Raw genomic sequence first — 14,482 nt, 5'->3', positions numbered from 1 at the left:
TGAGGGACTGTAAACTAGAAATATGAGATGAGAAAGGACAGCGCGATGGTGGAGTAGGTTGAGTGTCAGCTTTTCGATCTTGATACCACGGGTTCGGAGCCCCGTTCGTCAAGCATGTGTTCTTCTATTGCTGTAGGCTCATCATTTGTTTAACGTTTAGTGTGATGATAAAAAAACTGAAATACAGTCGCAACAATAACGATTTTCAAAAAAGATATTCATATGCATTTCGGCGAATATTACATAATTGCCTAAGATTTATTTGAAAGTGACAAAATATTTAGATTCATTAAAACGTCTCCCCCACAGGTTTTATCATCAATTCGTGCACCTAAAATATGATAATTAATTATTATATTGCTATGATCTCCACTAATTCTCCACTTACTTGAACATGCGGAGGCGTACCCAAAACATATAAAATAGCGTTGGAGACATCTTCAGGATTCAAAAAAGGAACCCCGGCGTTTTTCATTGCTTCCTTGTTCCTAATTATTTCTGTGTCAACTATGCCAGGGCTGATACTCTGAAAAGTAAATAATGAGAAACCAAATAAAAGCTTTAATATTTTTAAGTCGGGTCAATGTTCACAATAATTTAAATTTAGGAAACCAATTCCAACATAATTCGGAAACCCGGAAATTGGATGCTTCACGTATGAAAGCTTTTGTGTTTCCTCATATCATGAACCTCGAGTGCATGACAGTTACACTAGAACATAGTTAAAAATTCAATTGTGCACTATTTATCAAGAACCATGTACATTTACATAGACTGCCAAGACGGTCAAAATGACTACACATTTCTCTATTTTGTAGGCCACATACTCAATATGGTGTTGGTATTACTACCTCTGTGGGATGATTGCTTCCTCTTCCCATATTCTATAGCGGGAACAATAAAATCAAAGTCGGCAATATCCTCGCATGACGCAGACATTTTAGCACCACCACTGACTACCTAGCCGTCCCTTATGAGACCATTACCCCCAACATCGGCCATTGATTGCTGTCTTGCGGAACGAGCCGCAGATAGAACAGCATGAGGAACCCACTGACCCGCCGCGAATTAAATGGTGGCTATTTCGTGAAAAGAATGGAGAAATTTAAGCGATTGTCGATCACCACGAATTTCAAAGAATCGTGGAATCAAGTAAAAAGCACAATACATAGGCACAATACAAAGCACAATACAGCGGCCTATGCAATCCTCGAGGTCACCAAGGCAGATAAGCGGTTCATCATCTAAGATACTTGGCATTGAAGGTCTCTGAAAAGAATTGCTTCTTCCATAAGTTTTTCGACAGCAAAACGCCGGGCAATTGGCAAATTTACAAGAATGCCAATCGGAAAGCAAAGAAAGCGATCGCTATTAACCGAGTAGTCTATTCCAAAGATTTTTACGATAAAACGGATTCTCGGGATGGCGAGAGAGATCGGATATCGAACACTTAGATTGCATTAATGACAAGAACGATACTTTGCTTACCGACCGTAGAGCAGCGAGGGATAGATGGCGAAAATACAATATTTCGAGCAGATTTTAACCAAAGAATTTGTTTCTCCTCCACTCCCGCAAGCATTGCTGCCATTTGGAGTGATTACAACTGTCAGTGAGACTGAAGTCGAGGAAGTGATTAATCAAATCATATTGGGGAAAGCGACATGACCAGATCACATCACGTCTGAGCTCTGGAAAGCAAAGACCAGGGACCCAACCCTATGGCGCAATGGATTCTTCAATCGGGTTATTCAGGAAAGTAAAACACCATTTGACTGGCAAGAAAATACCAGAGTTCCAATGTGGAAAAGAAAGATAGTCCAACAGAATGTCCAAATTACTGACCGTCCGGTTACTGTCCCTTACCATGAAAAATTTTTAACGCATTCTTGACAACCAACCGACGCTCAAGGTGTGGAGCAGTAAATCAATGCCTGACGACTGGCAACGAGGCGTTATCTGTCCCATACATAAAAAGGGGGATATCACGCAGTGCAACAATTATAGGTACCACGGTGCTGAGTACCATCTATAAGGTATTCTCCGTTTTCTTGCTAGGCCGGATAGCCCCATACGCCCAGAACATCATTGGCCCATACCAAAGGGGCTTCACTCCAGGCAAATCAGCAACAGATCAGATTTTCTGTTGGAATATGGACAGCAGCTGCACCATCTTTTCATTGGCTATAAAACCGCCTATGACAGCATAGCCAGGGTAAAATGGCCATGAGAGAATACTTTATCCCGACGAAATTAATAAGGCGGACTAGGCTGACCCTGACCAATGTGCGAGGTAAGATAAAAGCAGCAGGATCACTCTCAAGACCATTCAACATCATCAACGGTGTAAAACAAGGGGTGCCCTATCATGCGTCCTCTTTAACCTGGCCCCGAGAAAGTGAACCGCGGTGCAGACATAAATGCGAGCGGCACCATCCCCTTCAAGTTCAACCTACGCTGACGATATTGTAATTATTAGAAGAACAACCCGAGATGTACAGTCTTTCTCCATCCAGATCGAGCAAGCGGAGCGATATCTTGGGCTGTACATTAATGAAAGCAAGACGAAGTACATAGTGGCAACGTCAGCACCAAAAACCAACTAATCAACGACATCAAATCGCATTGTTCAAACGACAAGGGTAAAGATCGGAGACTACAACTTTGAGACAATTAATAGTTACTCCTATCTAGGGCCGAAAATAACAGCTACGACAATGAAATCCGCAAACAGTTGTTGGCAGCCAACAGAGCCTATTTCAGCTTACGGAAATTGCTTCGCTCGAAACATCTCACCATAGGGTCAAAGCTCTTACTGTACAAGACAATGATCTTACCAATCGTCACAAACCTGGGTTCTAAACAAAAAAAATTTCAAACTCTTGGTCGCGTTCGATAGAAGAATCCTTCGACTAATTTTTGGCCCTCTACGACTCAATCTATGTGCGATACCATGACCGTCTGGTTGTAGACAAAATCCGGCTCAACAGGTTGCGATGGGCGGGTCATTCAATCCATATGAATCAGGATGATCTAACCCGGAGAGTCTACGATAGAAAAAGGAGATGAAGCAGACCCTGCCTGAGAAGGAACGATGGCGTAGGTCAGGACGCCAAAAAGCTTTTAGGGATATCGAATTGGTGGCCCTCGGTGCAAAACCGGGGTGTCTGGAGTTCCTTACTAAGGCAGGCCTTAACCGAATATCGGTTTTTGCGTCGTTGATGATAATGATAATTTTCGACAACCAGATTCAAGAACTCATTGAAATAACCGTGAATCAAGCAAGGTTTGTCAAGAACTACGGAATTATTCACACAATACACGCTGGGCGGTTACTCATGGACAAACATTATGAGAAACATCGCCTTCCTTTGCATTGCATTCCAGGATCTAGAGAGGGCGTTGGCGTTTGACCGAGTGCTACACGAACTCATATGGATTGCTCTGCGGCAACACGTTCCATAGTGCCAGAAGAATTGGTACGCAGAACAGGAGAGTTCGAAGTGTGGCGGGTGTATTAAAATCGCTTCGTGACTCTCTTTCACTACCCCTATTTATTCTTGTTGGATGGACGTCACTGTCACACGCAATATCCAACATCCAGCGCATTGCACACTGTTTTAGGGAGATGATGATTTCCTAGGGTTTCAGAGTAAAACCGATCTTACAGAATCAGAAATCTCTACTCAACAACAGTAACAAGGGTGTCCAGAATGCTTGGTTTCTCAAACTCGAGCAAGAGTTTCAACGATATAAGTTGGATATTTTGGGGCGAAGCAGAGTGAGATGGTAGAACGCTAAAGAGTACTCTCTCTCTCTCTTGAGGCAATGCGGTTTTGTACTCTAGAAAGCCGAGTGGTAGCGAAGGCGAATTCGGTTTCAGTTTGCTTTTGGCGCCGCGCTTTCTTCACCGGGGATCCGGTTTCTGACAGACTTCTGACTCTAAGATTCTAGGTTAAGGAGCATCACAATTGTACAGTGCTGTGCACCAACCGAGATTTCTGATATAGTGCGGAAACATGCTTTCTACGAACAATTAAACGCAGTTCAGAAGAGGTTTCCTAAAGATAACATTGTCATCGTGAATGGGTGATGTGACAACACCTTGCTCGCACATGTTAACCGTATCACACTCGGTGAAGTAGGTGAAATGGCTAGCCATCGTAATTTGGTTATACGGACTGTTCCTCCAAACAGAAGAAAAACCATTTTGCTGCCTTGTATAAAATGTAGAAATACAGTTATCTAAACACAACACAGAACTTCTTCCTGCAGTTGAAGAAATTCTGGCATTCCATAGACGTTATAATCAGGGTAATTTTGGCACAGATCGAAACGTATTCCGAAAACCTCACAGATAGGAAGCAGACTAGTTCTCGCTCTGGCTTTGCAGGGACTTGTAACAACCACATTAGTACTCTATGGAGATTAGACATGAATGTATTTCACTAACTGTCCATCGATTTCGAGAAGCAATTTGACGACGGCAGTAGGAACTTTATCTGGAGTACTCTGTTCGGAAGAGGCTATATCGCGTATCCATTCGTGCAATTTCCGTAATTCCTCAATCAGATATTATTCTTACAACCAGCTTATAACCAGACATTAGGCAACATTCAGAAGCCGCAATATTTGTTTAAGCCAAGGAGAAGCACGGCACTTAAATGCTTCTTCAAGTCGAAAAACGTTCCAGAAGACACTGTTTGTTAATAAGTGTGTAGTTATTAATGAGAGTACAGTTTGTCACGGAGCAGATGGAACACATGCAGTTACGTTGCCCTTCAAAAATTATCCTAATATACTGGAATAGGGAAACTCTCGTAATAAGGAGTTAATAAGTTTACGATAGCTGGAAAAGCGGTTTGACAAGATCATGGAGCTGAAGATAGCCTATTGATATAGGAATACATGTGGGGCATACAAAACTCGCGACAAGATGTACATTAATCTGCACATGAATCGGTCATTAAAAACGAAAGTAGAATGATCAGCTGATTACAGCCCAGATGAAAACTTCGACTGAAATTACCTTGAATGACCATCTATACATCGGGCCCAAATTGCATGATGATTTCGGGTCGATAATGTTGAATAGGTGAAAAACGTGAAAAAATTGCCAATACCGATTCTCACCGAATATCGCGAAGATGTTCCAAAAAAGAATATGACCACTCAAGAATACGTCTTCACAACAGTTTCGTTGGGTAAAACTCCTCCCACGTTCATCTCAGATACTCTGGGACAGTGGAGAAGGTGTTAAGTTGAGCCTTCAGAACTGAAATTTATGTGTATTGTAAAGTGGATCATTATATTATGCAAAAATCAAGTGGTCCGAGTTAGTTTTTGTGATGCTTCGGAATCAGAGTATCCTGCGGTCATCAATAGCAGGACAATTGATGAATACGGCAAGGGCTACTTTATGCATAGCTCATGAACCTGGTAACGATAGTTTCGGGCTAATTTAATTTTAAGCCCTATCGAACCTGGATAAAGATGTCGGCGAGCATAAGGCTTTTTAGCTATTCTTCGCAACGCAACTAGTTTTGGGGCCAGGCTCGTTCAGCTCAAACGTTATTATGCAAAAGGAATATCACCAATTAGTATTCGTTCGCTGGCCGTTTGGCAGCTCATACAAAAATCAAATTTCAAGATGCTTTGTGTCACCTCAATGTAACAATTCCACTTTCGCATCGAGCGCAGCTGGTAATTTAACCACTTTGGTCGTAGTTTTCAAAATATCTTTCATGAACCTTTACGGTTAATGCTAGGCAGAACAAAGTTTCACGTTGTCTGCTTTGTTATAGTTGAGATCAATTGTTAAACAATTTCAATTTAGTTCTACGTCTGTTTTTTCTTTGGTTTAAATTAAACGATACATCGAATTTAGCTAGTTACTAATTTTAATTGAACTTGATTTTATAAAACCACTACACATTAAAAGAATACTTCAGTTTGGATAATCGATGAATTTTGTTGTTGCACTTGCCGGTGGTCAAGACAGGAGAGAGCGGCTCATCTCCATGCGGTCTTTTCCTGTCCCAACCAACGGCACCTTCTCACCGCTAGTCCTCCACACCCGTGGCGAGTTCTAAATAGTGGAGAGAGTTCGTCGCGCCATCTATTTGCTCGCATTCGCAACATTCGAAATAAATTTCGAAATCGAAATAAATTTCGAAATCGAAATAAATTTCGAATGCTGCGAATCCTGCCGCGCCACAGCTTAACTAGAAAGGCCTCGTAGATATTCCTGAATTTGGATCAAGTCAAGTCAAAGGCCAACTCAGTAGATTGTGCTTCCAGAGGCATAAGTTCTCGCATCATCTGCATCCACTAGGGTAGAAATGTCTCCAACGACTACTAGATTTGGAGATGACTAGGGAGATCACCAGCTTCATTATTATTAATAATTTAATTTTAATGCGTTTGGAGCGTTTTTCAAAATTTCGTAGCTGGTAAGAGTTTGCACCCTTTGGATCACTATGCTTTCAAGAGGTCGGATTTCTCCAGAATTAGAGATTAGAGTCGAAATCGGATACTCCAATTAGCAAAGAGGACGGCGTTTACCTAAGAAATTGAAGATATCACAAAAGGAAAGTCCAAATCTGTACAGAAGAAAGTGCGAAACCTGCACCCGCCCTTCAGTAAACGGCCTACCAGGGCCCACTAAGTTTAGGAGGTAGGCTGCATAAAGCTGACATCCCAAATTATCACAAAGACTCAATTTTGTTGCTTAGGAGTCATAACGTTACATTGTTAGTAATTGGGGAGTCGAATAAGAATAACCTGCATGGAGGGGTTACGACTGTCCGGAATTATGCTTCAACAGAAGCAAGAATCCGATGTAGTAACTGGGGCAGCCATGTCTACAAAGGACGTATAACCTGTAAATTTTATTCTGTAGGCACACCACATTTCAGAAGGCTCTGGGTGGCAGGCGTGAAGTTAGCTAAAAGGCGCCTGAAATGTGTACTTCGCGAAACGGAAATAATTCCAGCTATTGAAGAATTTGCGTATGGTTTAGAAATAGAAAAGGCGGTTGCCGCAGCGATCAAGTTAATTAAGGGGGTCATCCCGTGTGTCAGATCCGAGGAATCGATTTTTTTTGTATCACTTTTATCTAGATATAGTGTAGAATATATAACCAAAGCGATTTTTTGACATTCGGAGTCGTTACAGTGTTAAACAGGTAAAATGTCACATGGCAGGATTATGTCGATCGCTGTAAGAGAGCGCGTATTTATCGTTCCAAATGATGTTCGAATGAATTCGCTCAAATGATAAGACTTGACGTCAATGCTTTGCATGTGTTTCTTCAAGAAACCCAAAACTTATGTACTAGGTATAGCAAAAGAAAAACAAGAGAGTAATAAAATATGATAGAATCAGAATGAAGGAAAACAATTATTCATATTAAGAAAAAAAGGAAAATAAAAAAAAATATGAAAAAAATTTACGAAATATAAATAGAAAAAAATCAAAGAATCGAAAATAATGTAGGAAGTGAAATAAATTAAATTTTAATCAACAAAAAAAAAACAAAGAATAGAGAAAAAAAAGCTTTGAAGTACTACCTCAGGGTTCCAAGATTGCTTAACAAATTAATCGTCAAAAAACGTCTTTAATGCCAGTACTTCTAAGTATACGACCGTATTAATTCTATAATAACTCCGTCTAAACGTTTTATGAAAATACGTTCCCTACTTGTATTCAAACTATTGTCATTATTATACAGATAACACAACTCGTTCCTAGACGCTTACGGTTCCCCAAACATCCCAAAATCACCAAAGACCTCTTTCCTCTTTCACGAAATGTCAAGCCACGATAACCCGGGACAACTGCCGTTCGTGAGTCATTCGCAACGAACCCAATTCGGATCAAATCTAACAGATTCAGAGTGAGGGTGCTGGCGCTACCACATCAGAAAATCCAAAAACACGATATTGCACGCCAGACATTATGTAATGATCTGTGGATCTCTTTTTACTTACGCCTAGTTCCTAACTAGATAAATTTCCAATGATTTCTTCTCGATTTGGGTGAAAACCTTTATCTAGTCACTTTTTGTCAATACATGCACTCGCAATCAACTAAACTCGTGTGCGGAGATTTTTCCTGAACAAATTCACCCCAATTCACCTTCACCACTTATTTTGTTATTATCTTCTTTCTGGTTGTCTTTCAACGGCAACATCTCTTCAACTGTCAGCAATCATCTCCTCAACAATCACCACCCCGAATCGGTCCACTTCCTTCAACAGCCGAAAACGATCTCCCTGACCACTCAACTCCAATCCCCTGTCGAGCTGATCAGCTGCCTATCCAATCAGCCGATATTGGTTCGCTAATCCTGATACCGCTAACCAGCGACAACAACAACGCCACATACCTCGTTCACAAACAAAAACAGTTAGAATAGGCTCCCAACAACACGGTGATCCCTTCGCTATGTTGGAACGTTGCGTTAAGATTTTATGGTTGAAAATCGCATTCTACTTTTTAAATGCGTCTTTATCGAAACTGCATGTTAAAAATCTGCTGGCACCACCTTGTTTACATTTTTTCTTTAAGATAGTCACAGTGCCCTCTGGCGTGGCAGCAGAGAAACACCTTTTTTGAAGATGGGTGTATAAGTTGCTGTGTATTTCAGTATTGAACAATGCTATTGAGCTGCAAAAGCTACTACGCATCCTCAAGATATTAATAAATATATGGTGAACAATTCGTATTTTTACTTTCATCCCAATCCTCACAAAAAAATTCTAAAAGAAGCGAAAAAACGGCCTTCACACGGCATGACCCCCTAAAGTAATTATATCCCAGGTAAACACCAGAATGGTGGTATATTAAGACGGCAATCCACAGCTGAGCACGATGCTTACTTAATTTAACAACCCTGAACTAGAGTCGATTGGGAAGACGTTTTTGAGAACATAACTACGAGCGAATATGTAGAATCAATTCTGGGTACTACGTTGAAAAGCTAGATCAAGTGAGAGTCATATGAAGTAGGTCAAGGATGGATGTCAACTTTTCCATTGAGGCTATACTGAAGGACCATCAGGATATGGACTCAGTATTTAACTTGGAATTCTGCACCGACACCGCGGCATTAACTTAAACCACCCGATGTAAACTTGCGAAGCATCTGACTTTTCAACAAAAATGTCTTTTCCAATGAGCTTTTGAGCATACCAACTAGGTTTAGAAGAGGAATGCTAGGAAAGGTGCTAGCTACCGTATTTAGCGTTAATGAAAAGGTCTACAACGATATTTTTACGCGTCGAGATGATTAGCTTTAAATGTTGCGGTCGGTGTTCCGGAAAAACCTGTTACTGAACAAGTGGATAGAGTTTTATAATACGGCAACCACCAAGCCTGGTAGAATCATATGTTACAGCCTACAATACTGCTTCGTGGTTCTATGATGAAGTTAAGGGGGCTTTTCCAGCCAATTACTAAAAATTATAGGACATATACTATTTATTTACTATTATTAACTTTATTTGAACAGATGTTGGTATGGAGGCTATTTCGGAGCCTAGGCATCATATAGTGAAAGCCTCTTGATTGGGTCCGTTGAAGAAATGATCACTTTGGACCCCACGCACTCCCTACTTTCCAACAAATGTCAAAACTAAGACCGTAGTCGGAAGAAAGTATTAACCGAGACCTTTCATTTAATACCCCACATGGCTACACTTGGCGAAAAAAAAAATTACACTCTCCTTTTGCATGTAGCGGGACACGCCTTAAATTCGACGTAGAATGATGTACGCCACTGTATGCGTGAGAGTTTACACTTCCTACCTTTTCAATGAAGTTGATGTCAATCGCTATAACCGTCTCCGAGAAAAATGCGAGCGACGGACAGACAGACAGACAAATTGACAGACGTTGGTTAATCGTGGATTGCAACGAAAGTGCATTGCATTGCATCAAAAAACACATCGAGTGCGCCACAACTAAAGCGTCTTCCATCGCTGCAACCATCTCAAGGATACTACCAAACATTAATGATCTATGACAAAGTCGATGCCTTCTGCTTTCTAGGGTAGTCAACTCCGTGCTTCTCTACGTAGCTCCAACTGTTCTGGAACAAAGTAAACTGAAAGAAATTTGGAATGCTATATCTCCGTGAACTCCGGGTGCGTATCAGACAACATCAGGAGAAGCAGCATATGTACTAATAGAGGTCCTCCCCAAAGACATCTTGGCGAATGAAGGCCGGTGGATCTACGACAAAACGTATGCAGTTGGGGAGTCTAGCGTATTTCGACGGCAGCTAGCGCGGTGGGAATCTATCGAAGAGTGGAAAAAGAGATGGGACGAGTCACAAACTGGTCGTTGGCATCAGTTCGAATATTCGAAGGTGGTTTGAAGGAAGCCACGGGGAATTGAGCTATCAGTTAACGCAATTCTTAAGTAGACGTGGGGGTTACCGTGCTAATTTACATCCATTTGGTCATAACGAGTCACTATGCTGCCCAAGATGTGGTAATGTGGCTGCGAATGCGGAGCATGTCATATTTGATTGCCCCATGTTTACAGCGCACCGAACAAGAATAGAAGCGGTCGCAGGCAGGCGCTTAACACCCGAAAATACTATGAAGTTCATGCTGGAGTCAACGGATGCTTGGAATCAGGTTGTAAAGGAACTGAAAGCTATTCACCAACAGCTTAAGCAGGAAGAACTACGACAAAAACAAAAAAGGGAGGGAACGTTAATGAGCGGCAGTTAAAAGCTGATCCAGCCCCGCAACGGTATAATTGTGTGACAAACTACCGCTTTGAGTGACTACATCAGTTCCGCAATCTTTATTGTCATTTCTTTTGGGCCATCATTTCCCAGAAAGTAGATACTGATACGTCCTCTTCTTCTTCAATATCAAGGAAGATGACTAGGCAGTAAGCACGAAGTGACTAGGCTGAAGACTGTAAGGCAGTACTCACTCCCCCTCTTCGCGAGCGGGCAATGCTACCACGCTCATAAATTTGTGATAATGGGGAACATAACACATTAAGTATAATAATAAAAGCATTGCGTCCGGAAAACGTTAATGTTCGTGAAAGATTCAAAATGATTAAAATATTAAATTTCATTTTCAGTGTTAAAAGATTTTTGTTGCCGTCCACTAAATTAATAAATCCTAAATAAATCCGCCCTCCGCCCTGAGAGCGGCGATCGAACCTAGTTTTGCGGTTATTGATAGTGAATTCACTCTAAATTTTCTTTCCCTACTCCCGACTTTCATTAGGTATGAAATGGAGACAGTTTCTCTGCATAAAGGAATTGTCAAAAGACGACAATATATGATATCCCTTTCATACTCCTTTTCATGATAACTTTGTTACAGGTTTGGTCTAAACAAACGAGTTATAGGTCAGTTTTTAAGTAATAAAGGGTTGTCTAGAGACTAAGAACAATGTAAGAAAAGCTTAGAATCAAACAATACTCTGAAATGAATCTGCCTCTACGTTCGCCATTTTCATTAGCAACCACAAGAAGCTCCAAACCAACGAATGAATGATATTGATTGATTCTGAATTCAAGGATAACTTACCGTCACTTTAACTTTAGTTCCAGCATCCGCGAACTCCTGACGGTAGGTTTCAACCATAGCAGTCACTGCATACTTCGTTGCACAATACATATTATACGAAATTCCAGGTATTATAGGAACTTTATGTCCACCAATGCTATTCACAATGACAACATGACCATCAAAATTACGCTTTTTCATGGAATTAAACGCCTCCCGAACACAATAGAAAACACCCATAACATTAGTGTCCAGTGTATCACGAGCAGGTTTAGTGCTGTCAAGACTACTTAAATTTGTACCACGGCAGATGATTCCAGCATTGTTGATGAGCACGTCAGTGCCTCCTAGGGTTTTTTCGATCCACTCAAAGGTGCATTTCACTTCCTCTTCATTCGTAACATTGCAATTCACAATATGGTAGCGCGCTCGAAGGGTGTCCTGAAGGGCCAGTTTATTTTCCAGAAGTCGGTCTGTTCGCCGTGCCAAGGCAACCACTCTAAAATCATGTTTAACCAAATCTGCCGCGACTACTTGTCCAATGCCTGAACTCGCTCCTGTTACGACGGCAACTTTATTGTACCAGCGATCCATTTGATATGATTTAAGAAATTATCAACATAAAAGTTGCCCTTACAAAGGAGAAGCAGAGCAGCACCATGTAGTAACGGCGATACACCCGTGGAGAGACTAATTGCTAACTCGCTTGCTACCTACCTGAAGGTGTTCATATGTAGGTTCACGAAAAATTAGTAATTAGATTGTTTGGAACGCACGATTCTAACAAATGTGGAAGCATTGTCAATTTTATTATCATTTTTAATGGTCTCATTGTTATCAGGGTTCACTAGCAAACATTAATAGTTGGTTACGCATTTTAGTAATACATTTTATTTTATCACTTGTATTTACAATTACCTTAATTAAAACATTTTATTTTATAGTTTTTATTTACAGTTAATATTTTAAATAAAATATGAAATTAAAACGACATGCCCGGTCGACGGTTTCCAAATTAATATCTTCATTTTTTTCTTTTTAATATTCAATTATTTTATTTACAATTCAAAGTTAGGCCTACTACGCCACGGAGAACACCGGTGGTGGCATTTATGAGTCGAATCAACAACATCCGAAATAAATTTCCAATGCTTCTAAACCTGCTGCATTACATTCATGACATTTTGTATGATTACCATTTGGCGCGGTACACAAGTCACCAAGCTTTCCTTCAATTAATGTTCACATTGGGAGCAAAGAATGAGATGAAATAAATATAAGAGCTTGATGTAAATATTGCCACTATCAGTAAATATATATTTTTTTTAATTCGTGCACAAAGAAGTAAAAATCTTGGGAAGGAGCGTCTGCTCCGGCTCACAAGGAGGAATGTGGAAACCACATCTACCCATCTCCCCAGCCCCCACCCCGCTGGACCAACATTGACTACGCCGGGTGGTTTGTACTTAGGCCTTCGTGCTTCCGCTCTTTAGCTTTCCTGCCTCCAGTTCATCCTGTGTTTTTACAATTGCAGGGAAAATGTTGAGCCAGGTCTCTTTCAACCGCGAGATGTCCACAACTCTGGGCAGTGTAACATCACAGACTCTCCTCCGTTGTAATTGATCTCCACTAGTTTCTATTTCCAATGTCTGGAATGAATCTATACGTTCATCGATCCTTCGAGGACTCACCCCGTTTGCAATGCAGGAGATCATACGCCTCTGATCTTGTCGCGTTCCTGTGTTCTGTACTCCGTTGCAAACGTCTCTCGCTAGAATGTCGACTTAGATCATCCCCACCACATCAGTACTCTTTCATCTTATGTAATTCTAACAGCGCTGCAAACCCTTACAATAACCGTACTGAACTCACATGCTTTCATCTTTGTCAGTTTGCTGTGCTTCTGTGACGTATAATCCATGTGCTCTCTTATATTTGGCGTAAACCATCACCCCTAGGTATTTAATAGCTGTCTTATCGACGACTGCATATATACCATATATACTCTCGCTTCTATAGTTCGGTATCATGACCATTTTCGTCTTCTAGGTTGATAACCGAAGCCTTGTGGGGTGGGAAGCACAACCGCTACAATAGGTCACCTGCTCACCTTTTCATTATCAGCCTGTTAGTTCTACGCCAAAGGTTCATGTCTTCACCTAGGTGTTTTTAAACGGCGTTTTTGAGATAGCCCCCCAGTATACCTCCTATCAATTATTGCCACTAGGTTTTCATCAGAATCCTTGGTAAAGTCTTGATGTCTCAAATATACCGCTTACAAAATTGGATCACAGAAATTGTGCCTCGGCAAGTACTCTCGGCTTCCATTCAAGCAATCCACCCAGTACTCTACAAGGCTCTTTTGTGGAATTCGGATCCAACAGCAGAACGTTCACCATCTGCTTACACTCGACGACTTTAGGGCTAGCTGAAGCTTTATAGTTGAATATGTGGACTCATTTCATTCATTTGCTCCTTGGGGTTTTTGAATTTTAACCTAAGGTCACCTTTTTGGAACCGTGTCATGCGACCAATATTATCTCTCAAATAGGAGAGTTGTGGGTATGTTTTCATTCTTCTTTTCCAGTAGTATTCTTCTCCAATCTCTCCTTTTCCGAAATGCCTCTTTGCACCAGTCTTCTACATCCTTCTTATGTTGTCCGCTCCCTTTTTTTGGAATTTTGGCTACATGAGCTTCATTGCCAGTTTCAAGCGTCTTTCTCATCTGCTCCATTTTCTGGAAAAGGCGTCACTTATATTGTCTGGGCCAGCTCTTCGCGTGACTCCTTTACTTTTTTGCTATCCGCGCAGTACGTCAACGTAATACTTCTTATCATCTTACTAAATTCGAAGAGATCCATGATTTTATTATCCAGTGCGATTGATCACCATATCTTACGTCGCTGAGGTAGTTAAACCTGGTATATATATATACATAA

The 14,482-nt window shown here is 40.9% G+C and overlaps 1 protein-coding gene across 1 annotated transcript; it reads right to left on the bottom strand.

The window, feature by feature from the left end:
• Positions 1-289: 289 nt before the first annotated feature.
• On the bottom strand, positions 290-12,174 carry LOC119646827 (farnesol dehydrogenase-like). The gene is made up of 3 exons (XM_038047446.1): positions 11,565-12,174; positions 389-526; positions 290-331 (listed from the first exon to the last, which is right to left on the bottom strand). Exons 1-3 carry the CDS (start codon positions 12,135-12,137, stop codon positions 290-292), a joined length of 753 nt encoding a protein of 250 aa, XP_037903374.1. The 5' UTR covers positions 12,138-12,174.
• Positions 12,175-14,482: the final 2,308 nt, after the last annotated feature.

The sequence above is a fragment of the Hermetia illucens genome, chromosome 1 (assembly GCF_905115235.1).
Source record: "Hermetia illucens chromosome 1, iHerIll2.2.curated.20191125, whole genome shotgun sequence".
NCBI classification, from domain to species: domain Eukaryota; kingdom Metazoa; phylum Arthropoda; class Insecta; order Diptera; family Stratiomyidae; genus Hermetia; species Hermetia illucens.
This window is presented reverse-complemented; position numbering and strand designations above follow the sequence as displayed.